This window comes from Vigna angularis, chromosome 8 (genome assembly GCF_016808095.1).
Source record: "Vigna angularis cultivar LongXiaoDou No.4 chromosome 8, ASM1680809v1, whole genome shotgun sequence".
Taxonomy (NCBI): Eukaryota; Viridiplantae; Streptophyta; class Magnoliopsida; order Fabales; family Fabaceae; genus Vigna; species Vigna angularis.
The window spans coordinates 4,243,428-4,255,043 of NC_068977.1; the positions used below are offsets into that span (position 1 = coordinate 4,243,428).

At 43.5% G+C, this 11,616-nt stretch overlaps 1 protein-coding gene across 1 annotated transcript; it reads left to right on the forward strand.

Moving 5' to 3' along the window:
• Positions 1-4,693: 4,693 nt before the first annotated feature.
• On the forward strand, positions 4,694-5,914 carry LOC108344558 (uncharacterized). The gene has a single exon (XM_017582991.1). It carries the CDS (start codon positions 4,694-4,696, stop codon positions 5,912-5,914), a length of 1,221 nt encoding a protein of 406 aa, XP_017438480.1.
• The last annotated feature ends 5,702 nt before the right edge of the window (positions 5,915-11,616 follow it).

The following is an 11,616-nucleotide window of genomic DNA, read 5'->3' on the forward strand; positions in this document are numbered from 1 at the left end:
GCAGAAGCACTGACCACAGAAAGCGTTGTGCAAGGGCATCGACATTGTTGTCATCAAGGCTATTGTTATAAGTTTTCAGCACAAGATCAAGCAACACCTTGGCTGTCTCAACCCACAAGTCCAAGTTTTTATTTGGCAGACCACCATGCGACAAGAATACCAACGAAACACAATCAATAGTGGTACCATACAGTTTAAACCTTTCTTCAGATATAATAACTTCTCCTGAACTAATACAGGTGTCTTCTAGCAATGACAGTAAATCTCTGGCAACAAACTGAACAGTTTGTAGGAGGTTCCGGGGCATACTCCAAGAGCCGTGAAACTTCAAAGACTCCTGCAAGCATAACTTGAATATCTCCCAACAACGAATATCCATATATGCCTCAATCCCCTCGAGTTGTGGTGTCTTTCCATCGCCCCACTTTTTCTTCCCATTCGGAGGAAACAACAATGTCACGATCCAATCATTAAGGTAAGATATTAGTCTTGGAAGTTTTATAGTATTACAATCCTGACAAGCGCAACCACCATTTTCCACACTTGACCGCACAAAATTAAATGCCTGATTAATCTTACTACTCATATCACCAAAATGCATTTGCTTTTCTGTAGACTAACCCATAAAAACTTCATGGTTAAGCGTGCTTAACCTGGAGTAATTTAGGGATATGTGACCTTCTAGGAAGTTTTCCCGGAAAGTGTGTGAATGAGGACAAAGCACATTAGAAAGCCTCGTGTTGATGTGTGGGGCAGTCAATATTCCCTGTAAGTTGTTGGGGCGTTACAACTATTGAAAGGTTGAGAAAGGTTCTGATGAAGATGGCCAAACGGCTTGTGAAGCAAAGTGCAGAGCAGTAGATAATTCATAGAACCGAACGGTCTTCTGAAGGACTGACCGAACGGTCTTCTGAAGGACTGACCGAACGGTCTGTGATTGAGTACCGAATGGTCTGAGCTTGCTCTGAATGGCCGAACACTAGTGAACCGAACGACAGATAGTTGTTCTCTAAGAGTGCATTACCAAACGGTCTACTAAAGATTGCACCGATCACCAGCGAACTGACTTGTTGAGTACTTGTTGAGACTTTGGCAAGTATACCATATCGTTTCAAGTAATAAAACCGGTAAGACCGGATATCGTTTCCCAAGAGACTCGTGTCACCAAACAATCTTATAATTTCCAACTAACTTAGACTAAAGAATGCTTCACAATTTGGGTTTTTGTGCAATTAAAGTAAACATGCAAAGTAAATGATAAAAGTGATCTTTGATACTCAAACACTTGGAAATCATAAGATTTGAAATGAAATGGAATGGTATTGTTGGGGGTATGATTTCACGTACTTCACTCTTATGTAAAAAAAATCACTTCCTCTTCATTAATATGCCAATGTCAATCTACTAAAATACTCAAACCCAATCCCTTTTGGTAGAGATAGCCTAAACTTCTTTATTAAGCTTCAATCCCTTGGAAGACCTAACAATTATTTCCGCATTAAGAATTGAGATTTAAGACAACCAAAGGTCTTAGTTCTATCCCTATATACTATTTCCTTTAGGTGTTTAATCCAAGTCCATATTTACCCAACATTTCCCAATATCAAGCAAACCCTAAAATCATGTCATGAGTAGCAACTTCACAACAAGCATTAAGAGAAGGAGTTAAACACTAACAATCAATGAAAGAGGCATATATTCATTCAAAACACAGTAGTTTACATAAGAGTTCAGTGGCTACATCAATCCCCCAACAACAATGAAACTAGCTCTCCATGAATGGAGAGCTCAAGCTTACAACAATGGTAGAAATGGAACAAGGAAGAAGACCCAAGGATGAAGAAGAATTGTTCCCACAACTCCTAGCTCGCCTCTAAGAGCTCCAAATGAGAGAAATCACGTTTAGGTGTCCAAAGATCCAAAGCCCTTCGAGTTTCAGTCCTAAATAGACCAAATTTGCCACATCAGCATCGCCACCGCTCAACTGCACCCCAGCGGCAGCATTCCAGTAATAGAGCGCTCAGCTGCAAGCCTGCTGCACCCCATCAGCAGCATTCCAAAGAGTTGGCGCTCAACTGCGCGCCAGCTGCACCTTAACTACAGCAAGCCAGGATGAATGGGGCTCAACTGCACCCCAGCCACAACATTTATGTTCAATGTTCTTCTTTTCACACTTCTTCTTACTTCTATGGTTCTTTGACTTTTCTTGGATTGGCACGCAAGCTTCATGCCAAAGTCACTACCGAATGAACTGAGAAAGCCTTGCTGGAAGCCTCCACCGAACGGTCCGCTACCAGTTGAGCACTGTTGAACATAATGACCGAACGGTGTGAGCCTTTCATTACCTCAGATCAATAGGCTAGAGAAATGTAGCATCAGTGTTGGAAGCACATTCTGGGACTTCAAGAGTGTGGCCACGTTAGTGTCAGCAGTGTAGTTTAATTTCGTTTTAGAAGGTCATTGGCCCCCTTTTTAGGTCATTTTTTAGGACAGCACATTAGGAGGGCGTTTTAGTCTTTTGGGTTATATAAAAACCCTAAGAGCAAATTTCTCTGCAAGTCTTCCCGCCGCAACTTACGTTTCTGTTCTAGGGGAGCATCTTTTTCCTCCTCTCCTTTGGGGAGGTTTAGGTTTTGTTTCTTTTTCATTCCCATGTATTGAATTCCTTTTACATTGCAAGTTAATAGTTGAAATTGCTATTGCGTTCTGTATTGTATATAATAACTATCGAACGGTTAATATTAATGACCGTTCGGCCAACGGTCCAACACGTGATAAAATAATCAAGAATATCTAATTAAAGATATTGATAAGCAGGTTATAAACAACCAACCGGATTTTTAGATAAGTCTATTTATATTTTATTCTGTTTATATTTTATTGGGCTTATGTCAGCTTAAGGTCCATGAGACAACTTATAAATAGAGAGTCAGGGCCACAAGCCAGGTACGTTTTACTCACGTTCAACTCATACTCCCAAATACTCAATAGTGATAACCATTCACTAAATATTCAACCAAGAGTCGAGGCTCTTCAAATAACACGCCTAACTTGGGCATCGGAGCACCTTTTGCAGGTACCTCCCCCTCCGGTCCAAGGCGATAACCGAACGGCATCCAAAGTCCAATCGAGCAGCAAATGCAACTCAAGCTTTGGAAAGCATATTGAGTCACAAAGCACACTAGGAACTCCATTATGCATATTTTTCTCAAAAATATCATCACGGCTCAAACTGTAACTATTAGCTATATCATCTGATAAGGAGTTTTCATCTTGCTCATGACAAGTTTCAAGTATGTTGGACTGCTCAGTAAAGCTGTTAGGTATAGTTGCTGACTGATCTAGCTTTTGGGTAACAGGTGGGTAGTTTACTTTATTGCCTACACAGGCAGGTAAAACATTGTTTGCAGGTAAGATATTCTCTCAAAAAGAATGAGCTGCGAGGAATTTATCTGTCTATACATTAAATAAACTATATAGTAAAATTTCAGAATAGCAATTGTTACCACTGAGTAAGTTCGACCGATCGGGTTAACCAACCATGTTAGAACGATAAGTCACTCATTCCTGATCGGCCAGTAGAGTAATACTTGTGAACTTTCTGCAGCCGTTTGCTAGAGACAAACCTTTGAATGTCATTAAACGCATAATTAATGATGTAACGGTTATCGTGGAGCGGTTAAGGTTTGCATTGATTTTCATTAAGAGGTAAATTAATGGGTTATATTCCTTGAAACCCTATAAATAATAATTTATTAGGAAGGTAAAGACCCTAATTTTTTTTTATTTTTATAGACTTATGGAGATAAATTCTGACTTGAGCGTTAGAGTGTTTCTAGCAAGTCACCCCCATCTTGATATTGAGAAAGGAAGATCCAGGCGGCAAGACAGGAGGATGGAGGACCGATCGATGGAGGCGAAGCATTCCCGAGCAGAAGCAATAGGAGTTTTCCTCGTCCCATTCCAGCAGAAACATTTTGGCGCCCACCGTGGGGCCGAGGATTTTTAAAGACACCCTATTGAAGCCATAAGGATGGAACAGGACCCTACAGCGTTTATGCAGGAGATGAGAAGAAGAATGGAGGCAACGCAGGCGGAAATTGAAACCCTTAGAGGCGAGCATGATGCGGCTAGAGGGGCGCAACCTAATCGATAATCTTTCGCACGCGCTGCAACACCACCTATCGTGGAAATTTCGGAAACAAAGCTGGACAGAAGACACAGATCCTGCCGATCACAGTAGTCACCAAGGTGAGGGTCATGCCCGTCACCAAGGTGAGGATCATAGCGAGGCCGACTCGCGTAGAACCACAAACCGTCCGGTCCCGACCAGTCGAGCAACGACACTTCATCCGTTCACAGCGACGGTTACGGAGGAACAAATTCTGGAAAGAGCATTCCTAGTCCTGGAGAAGTATGATGGATCAGGCGATCCGGAGGAACACTTGAGGTCTTTTGCCGACGCTATGACCATCTACTCCCCCAACGAAAATGTGTGGTGTAGAGTCTTTCCCTTATCAATAAAGGGAGAAGCATTAGCATGGTTCCATTCGCTTAGACCCCGAACCATCAACGATTTCGCAACCTTGAGGGACATGTTTGAACGATAGTTTCTGCTAGTAAAGATCGAAATTTGACGTACCTGGAGTTGACAAACATTAAGTAGGAGAAGGGAGAAAATCTCAGAGATTTCATGGAACGGTTCAATAAAAACGCACGGCAAGTAAGGGGAGTAGGCAAGAAATTTACAATTAGCACTCTGGCCACGACGTTGAGGCCTTCCCCTTTCGCGGATAATCTGTTTGTAGAACTCTCGATAACCCTAGATGAGTTACAAGAAAGAGCAGCAAGGTTCATCAGAATAAAGGAGATGAGGGTTGTTCAAAGGGGACAACATGAACAAAATTCAACTTCAGAACAAGAGAAGAAAGAAGGGAAGAAACCATTCGTACCTGGCGAGTGCCTAAAAGGCCAGAAATACAGAGATGGTCCAAAAGGGCCCAGATTTGAAAAATATACCCCGTTGAACATGCCAAGGGCTAGAGTCTTGGAAGAAGCCCTGAGTGCTGATCTTATTCGTTTAAGACCCTCTCGGTCGTCAACAAAGGCCGACGAGACTAAGCACTGTACCTATCATCTAAATATAGGACATACCAGTGAAGACTGCACGGTGTTGAGAGATAAGGTGGAGGAACTTATTCAAGCAAGCCATCTAAGGAAGTTTATGAAGGAGGAACGGAGGACGAGAAGTCCATCGAGGAGGACTAGGATGGAACGAAATGATAGAAGAGATGATAGACGCCCGGATCGCAGGCGAAGTAAAAGTCGTAGCCACGATGGATCACTGCGCGGCGCAATAAACACTATTTCTGGAGGTTTTGCTGGAGGGCCATCGGCGTCAACAAGGAAGAGAAACCTGAGGGAGTTAAAGAATGTTCATCGAGTAGATGTGAGGAAGCACTCAATGCCGCCAATCACATTCACCGATGAAGATTTTCATGCTCCTGATCCTGATCAAGATATTCCAATGGTAATAACAGCTATTATCGCTCGGTACAACGTGGGGAAGGTTTTGATAGATCAGGGAAGCTCTGTTAATATCCTTTACTGGAAGACATTTCAACAGATGGATTTATCAGAGGATCTGATAGCTCCATATAACGAGCAGATAGTAGGATTTTCTGGAGAAAGGGTGGATACAAGAGGATATGTGGATCTAAGAACCTGCCTGGGGACCGAGCGGAATGATAAAGAGTTAAAGACCAGGTTTTTGCTAGTAGAAGCAAACACATCCTACAATGTGTTGTTGGGCAGACCTTGCCTAAATGCATTTGGGGCGATTGTTTCCATGCCCCACCTCACACTTAAGTTTCCGTCGGATAGGGGAACTATTTGTACCGTCCGGACAAATTAGAGGATTGCTAGAGAATGTTATGTAACAGGGTTGAAGGTTCAGCCATCCTCTTCTAGACAAAGGATAAGACGATCAGAGGTGGTCATGGCAGACTTGGATCCAAGAACTAATACCGATGACCGGATGGAACCAATGGGAGAAACAAGGCCTTTCAGCCTGGGGCGTAAGGAGGAACAAGTCACTACCATTGGAAGTGAGTTGAAGGAGGAACAAGTCCGGTCAACAGGAATCGAGTTGAAGAAAAACAAGGATTTGTTTGCGTGGATTGTCGCCGATATGCCAGGAATCCACCCAAGAATCATGTCTCACAAGCTGGTATTATTTAAAGAAGTCTGCCTGGTGGCTTAGAAGAAGAGGAGATTGGGGGAAGAGAAGAGACTCGCGGCAGAAAACGAAGTAAAGAAACTGTTGGAAGCAAACTTCATCCGAGAAAACAACTTGGCTGGCAAATGTTGTGATGGTGAAGAAATCGAGCGGCCAGTGGAGAATGTGCACGGACTTCACGGACTTAAACAAAGATTGTCCAAAGGACTCCTATCCACTACCGAGTATTTATGCATTAATGGATGGGGCATCGGGGTTCCAAATGTTAAGCTTCTTGGATGCATATTCAGGATATAATCAAATCCCCATGTACCCCCGGACAGTGATAAAACAGCCTTCATAACCGAACGGTCAGACTATTGTTACGAGGTTATGCCATTCGGACTGTAAAATGTAGGGGCTACTTACCAACCACTCATGGACAAAGCCTTTTGCCACCAGATTGGTAGATGTATGGAGATCTACGTGGACGACATGGTGGTGCGAAGCCGGTGGAGGACCATGTGAAAGCCGAGCCCTAGAGCGCTCGTTACACTTGTAGTTGTTAGCCGTTTAGTTTTATTAATTTTTTCGACGTTCGGTTAATGTTTTGTAAAACCGTTCGTTCTTAACTCCTATTTTCTGTAGTACAGTAGTTGAATTCTGTACTTGGATCCTGTTGACTTTTGCAACTGTGACCTTAGTGTAAAGACTGCATGGTTTTACTGTTAAATGTAATTTAATTCTAATTCATGGTTATTACTGTATTTTGGGATGTTCCATTAGTGGTATCAGAGCAGTTTTGTCCTCTTAAGGACACTGTAGGTTATGAGTACACTGTGTTTTTGCTGTGTGCTTGATGTGTGTTTAATGAGTTAATTTTTAACTCTTTGAACATGACTAACGCTCGTTTTTCTCTGTTTCCAGAGAACAAGTGGCGCCTAGACTCCCTCCTCCTCCACAGCCTAATGAACCTGATGCGTCCAACAACACTAGGTTGTTGGAAACGGTGATTGACAGATTACAACAGCAGAATGCTAAATTGATGGCACAGAACGCTACCCTAATGCAGCAGAACGAGAATGCTATGTAGAGTTTGGAGGCCTCTCGCGCCAACTCTGAAACTACACAGAGGCAGTTGATGGAGATCCTTGTCGCTACCAGGGGCACCCCAAGAGCGTCCTCTTCCAACGCTAACCATCCAACTGAGTGGAGCTTGGAGAGTTTTCTGCAACACCATCCGACCAAGTTCAGTGGGAAGTGCCTCCCTGATGAGGTAGATCAGTGGCTAAGAGACATGGAGAGAATCTTCAACGCCAAGAGATGCCCGGATGAGAACAGGTTGGCGTTCATAGAATATCTACTGACTGGGGAAGCAAGCCACTGGTGGGCGAGCACGAGGGCTATTCTGGCAAACGCCCAAAATCCCATCACATGGGAAGTGTTCCGAAGCAAATTTTATGAAGAGTACTTCCCGGACAGCGTCCGTTTTGCAAAAGAGGTGGAATTTCTTCAATTGGTACAAGGTGGTATGTCTGTCTCGGAGTACACAAATAAGTTCAAACACCTTGTCCGTTTCAATACGATGGCCACCAGTGAAGAGTGGTAGTGCAGGAAGTTTGAGAACGGACTGCGGAGTGATCTGAAGGTTTTGATTTCCAGTTTATGCATCTGGTCGTTTCCTGCTATGGTTGAGAGAGTCAAGGTATTAGAGAAGAATATGGCAGAAGCGGAACGACAGAAGAAACAGCAACAAGTAATTAGGGGACTGATCGTGTCCAGGGGCAGTATTAGTCAGAGGAGAACCCCTTACGCTCGTCCAAATCAACCATCTAATGCAAGCGGGTCTCAAGCATTGGTTCCTATCGGACAATCTGGGCAGCACGGAAACGTTACTTGTTTCCAGTGTGGAGGACCACACTACCGTTCTTCATGTCCTCAACTGGTGGGAGGAAAACACTGCAACCGTTGTGGAAGGAATGGGCACTTGGATAACGAGTGCAACATGGGTGGACGTGCAGTAATGAGGCCACCAAATGCTGGAAGGAACCAACCAAGAGGTGGCAGAGCTCAAGCAGTAGGACGAGTGTATGTTATAACTGGAGCGGAAGCAGCAGGCTCAGGTAATCTTATCACTGGTGAATGCTTGCTGTATGGAATATCCTGTTGTGTGCTATTTGATTCTGGGGCGACTCACTCCTTCATCTCGAAGGCGTGTGTTGAAAAATTGGGAATAACTGAGAGGGAGATGCAGTTCGACTTGGTGGTGTCAACCCCAGCGGCTGGAGAGATTAGGATGTCTACCGTATGCATTAGATGTCCTATTGTGGTTTAGGGGCGTAGTTATAAGGTGAACTTGATCTGTTTACCTTTAAAGGAGTTAGAAGTGATTTTAGGAATGGATTGGTTGGCTACCAATCGCATTCTCATAGACTATGGTAAGAAGGAATTAATTTTTCTGAATGAAGAAAAGGAAGAATTATCAGTGACGCTCGGCCAACTGAAAGAAGACATTATGGAGGGCGCCAGCTGTTTCCTGATTATGACGCACGAAGATCAGGACTTCGAAAGGTTGGAGCAAGAACGATCATCCAGAAGTGACAATAAGGGACGATCGGTTGTGAATGAATTCCCGGACGTTTTTCCGGAAGAAATACCTGGACTTCCCCCTCCTCGTGAAGTTGAATTCACCATTGATTTGGTGACGACGGCAGCACCCATCTCGGTTCAACCTTATCGTATGTCGCTTGCTGAGTTAGCTGAACTCAAAACGCAGATTGAAGAATTAATGGATAGACAGTTCATCAGACCGAGCGTATCACCCTAGGGAGCGCATATACTCTTGGTAAAGAAGAAAGATGGCAGCTCTCGGCTTTGTATTGACTACAGACAATTAAACAAGCTGACCATCAAGAACAAGTACCTATTGCCAAGGATAGATGATTTGTTGGATCAACTGCATGGGGCCGCAGTGTTCTCTAAAATTGATTTGAGATCTGGATATCATCAAATCAGAGTTAAGGAGGAAGACATTCAGAAGACAGCGTTCAGATCTCGTTATGGACATTATGAGTACATAGTGATGCCATTCGGAGTAACGAACGCTCCAGCAGTGTTCATGGAATATATGAATCGCATCTTCAGGCCGTACTTGGACAAGTTTGTGGTCGTCTTCATAGATGATATTCTCATCTACTCCAAGACCCAGGACGAACATGAAGAACACTTGAGAATTGTACTTGGCGTACTGAGGGAGAAGGAGTTGTACGCCAAATTATCAAAATGTGAGTTCTGGATGAAGGAAGTTCAGTTTTTGGGGCACGTGGTATCGGCTGGAGGTATCTCGGTAGATCCAGCTAAGGTACGAGCGGTACTGGATTGAGAAAGTCCGCGTTCAGTCACGGAGGTTAGAAGTTTTGTGGGGCTCGCGGGCTACTATAGGCGTTTCATCGAGGGATTTTCTAAGATAGTAGCACCGTTAACTCAGTTGACCTGGAAAGATCAGCCGTTTGCATGGACCGATCGGTGTGAAGCGAGCTTCCAGGAGTTGAAAGTAAAATTGACGAGCGCTCCAATTCTGATTATTCCAGACACAGCCAAACCGTTCGAGGTATACTGCGATGCTTCTCACCAAGGTTTGGGTTGTGTGTTGATGCAAGAGAAGCGAGCGGTAGCGTACGCGTCTCGTCAATTGAAGATTCACGAGAGAAACTATCCAACGCACGACCTGGAATTGGCAGCGGTTGTTTTTGCACTGAAGATTTGGAGGCATTACTTGTACGGATCTACATTCCAAGTCTTCAGTGATCACAAGAGCCTCAAGTATCTATTTGATCAGAAAGAGTTGAACATGAGTGTTGCGGGCGTCGCGACCCGTCAAATTTGATGTGCGTAAAATAATGCAGTATAACTAGGAAGTGACTCCTAGATCGTCTCTCAAGGACCAATTTGTGGTTCAGTCTCAGATTTAACACGAAGGGGGGTTTGTGATTTTGGTTTTGATGCGGTAAAATAAATTAAAACTGGAATTTAAATAAGACAGAATTAAAAACATTTGAAATAAATTTAAAGACTATAAAAACTGAACGGTAAAAGACGATAAAAATAGAAAACATCTGAAAATAAAACAAACGGTAAAATGAAATGACAGAATTTAATAGTGCAGAAAATCATGAAAGGTAAATTTAACAGATAAAAACATTTAACTGAAAATAAATTCATCAAAGATTCAACATTTAAATTAAAATTCTGGACAATGAAGATAAACAAATAAACGAGTAAATTGTTCCAAATACTGTAATACACTATTACTCAGTCATCACACGCTCAGAAATAAAATTCTACACACTGTTTGAAATATAAAAATATGGAAAGAGCTTCCTGGAAGAGAAGGCAACGAGAGCCTCTCCCAGGCCTCAGGCCGTGACTCTTTCTTGTGATGCTGCTTCCTTTTATTTCCAAAACTCAGTACCTACTCCCGTAAGTCCTCCTTCATTCCAGACAATTTTTCCGTTTCTTGTCCCTCAGCAACCCCTTCTTTTCCTAAATTTCTTCCAGCTTCCTAGCCTATTTTTCAGTCTGCGTTTGTGTTTTGTCTCCCCCGTAGGTTCTGACTTTCTTCCACTCCTAGATTTGCCAAGGAAATAGGTGGGTCCCTTCTCCACTTTACACGTTGCAGCTTCAATCAATCACCATGTGCCGTGATCTCCACCTCTCTTCTCCCAGCTGACCGTGAGCTTCCTTCTTCATTCCAATGTTTCCCTTTCACACATCCAACCACTCTCCACGCTGCTGGATGCAACTTCCTCCATCTTCATTTCCGTGAACCTCCAAGCTTGCTGTACCGTTTGCAGCTTTCTTCTCCTTATTATGCACACCCTTTTCCATTCCATTCAGCCATGGCCTCCTCACGTTGCAGCTGTTTTTGGTTATCTTTAGCTGGCCGTGAATCTTCTTCCAGCAAGGCCGAGACACTCGTCTCAAGCTGGATGCTCTTCTTCTCCCATCAGCCGTAGCCTCCCATGCTCCCAAGCTGCTGTCCGTGTTCTTGCTTCTACTGTTGGGCGTGAAGTGCTCTTTGCTTCCAGCCATGCTTCCAGCTCAGAACCGTGAACTCCCTCTCCTTTAACGTGGTGCTTGCTTTTATTTTATGAATCAAAACCAAAAGTTTGTGGCACCGTGAAACAAATCTGCACATTTCTTCAAGACAAAGTGCATTACTTTTGTGTGGGGCCGTGACATTACGTGGCAGCCATTTCCAAGAATTACACTTCTATGCATTGTTGTCTCCTTTCAAAACCGTGAGCTTTGCCATGGTGGTCCCTTGTGTTTTTTACCGTGAGTGGTGAGCTTTCAAAAAGAATTATAATGTACTTCTCTCCCATGTGGGCCATGAAGCA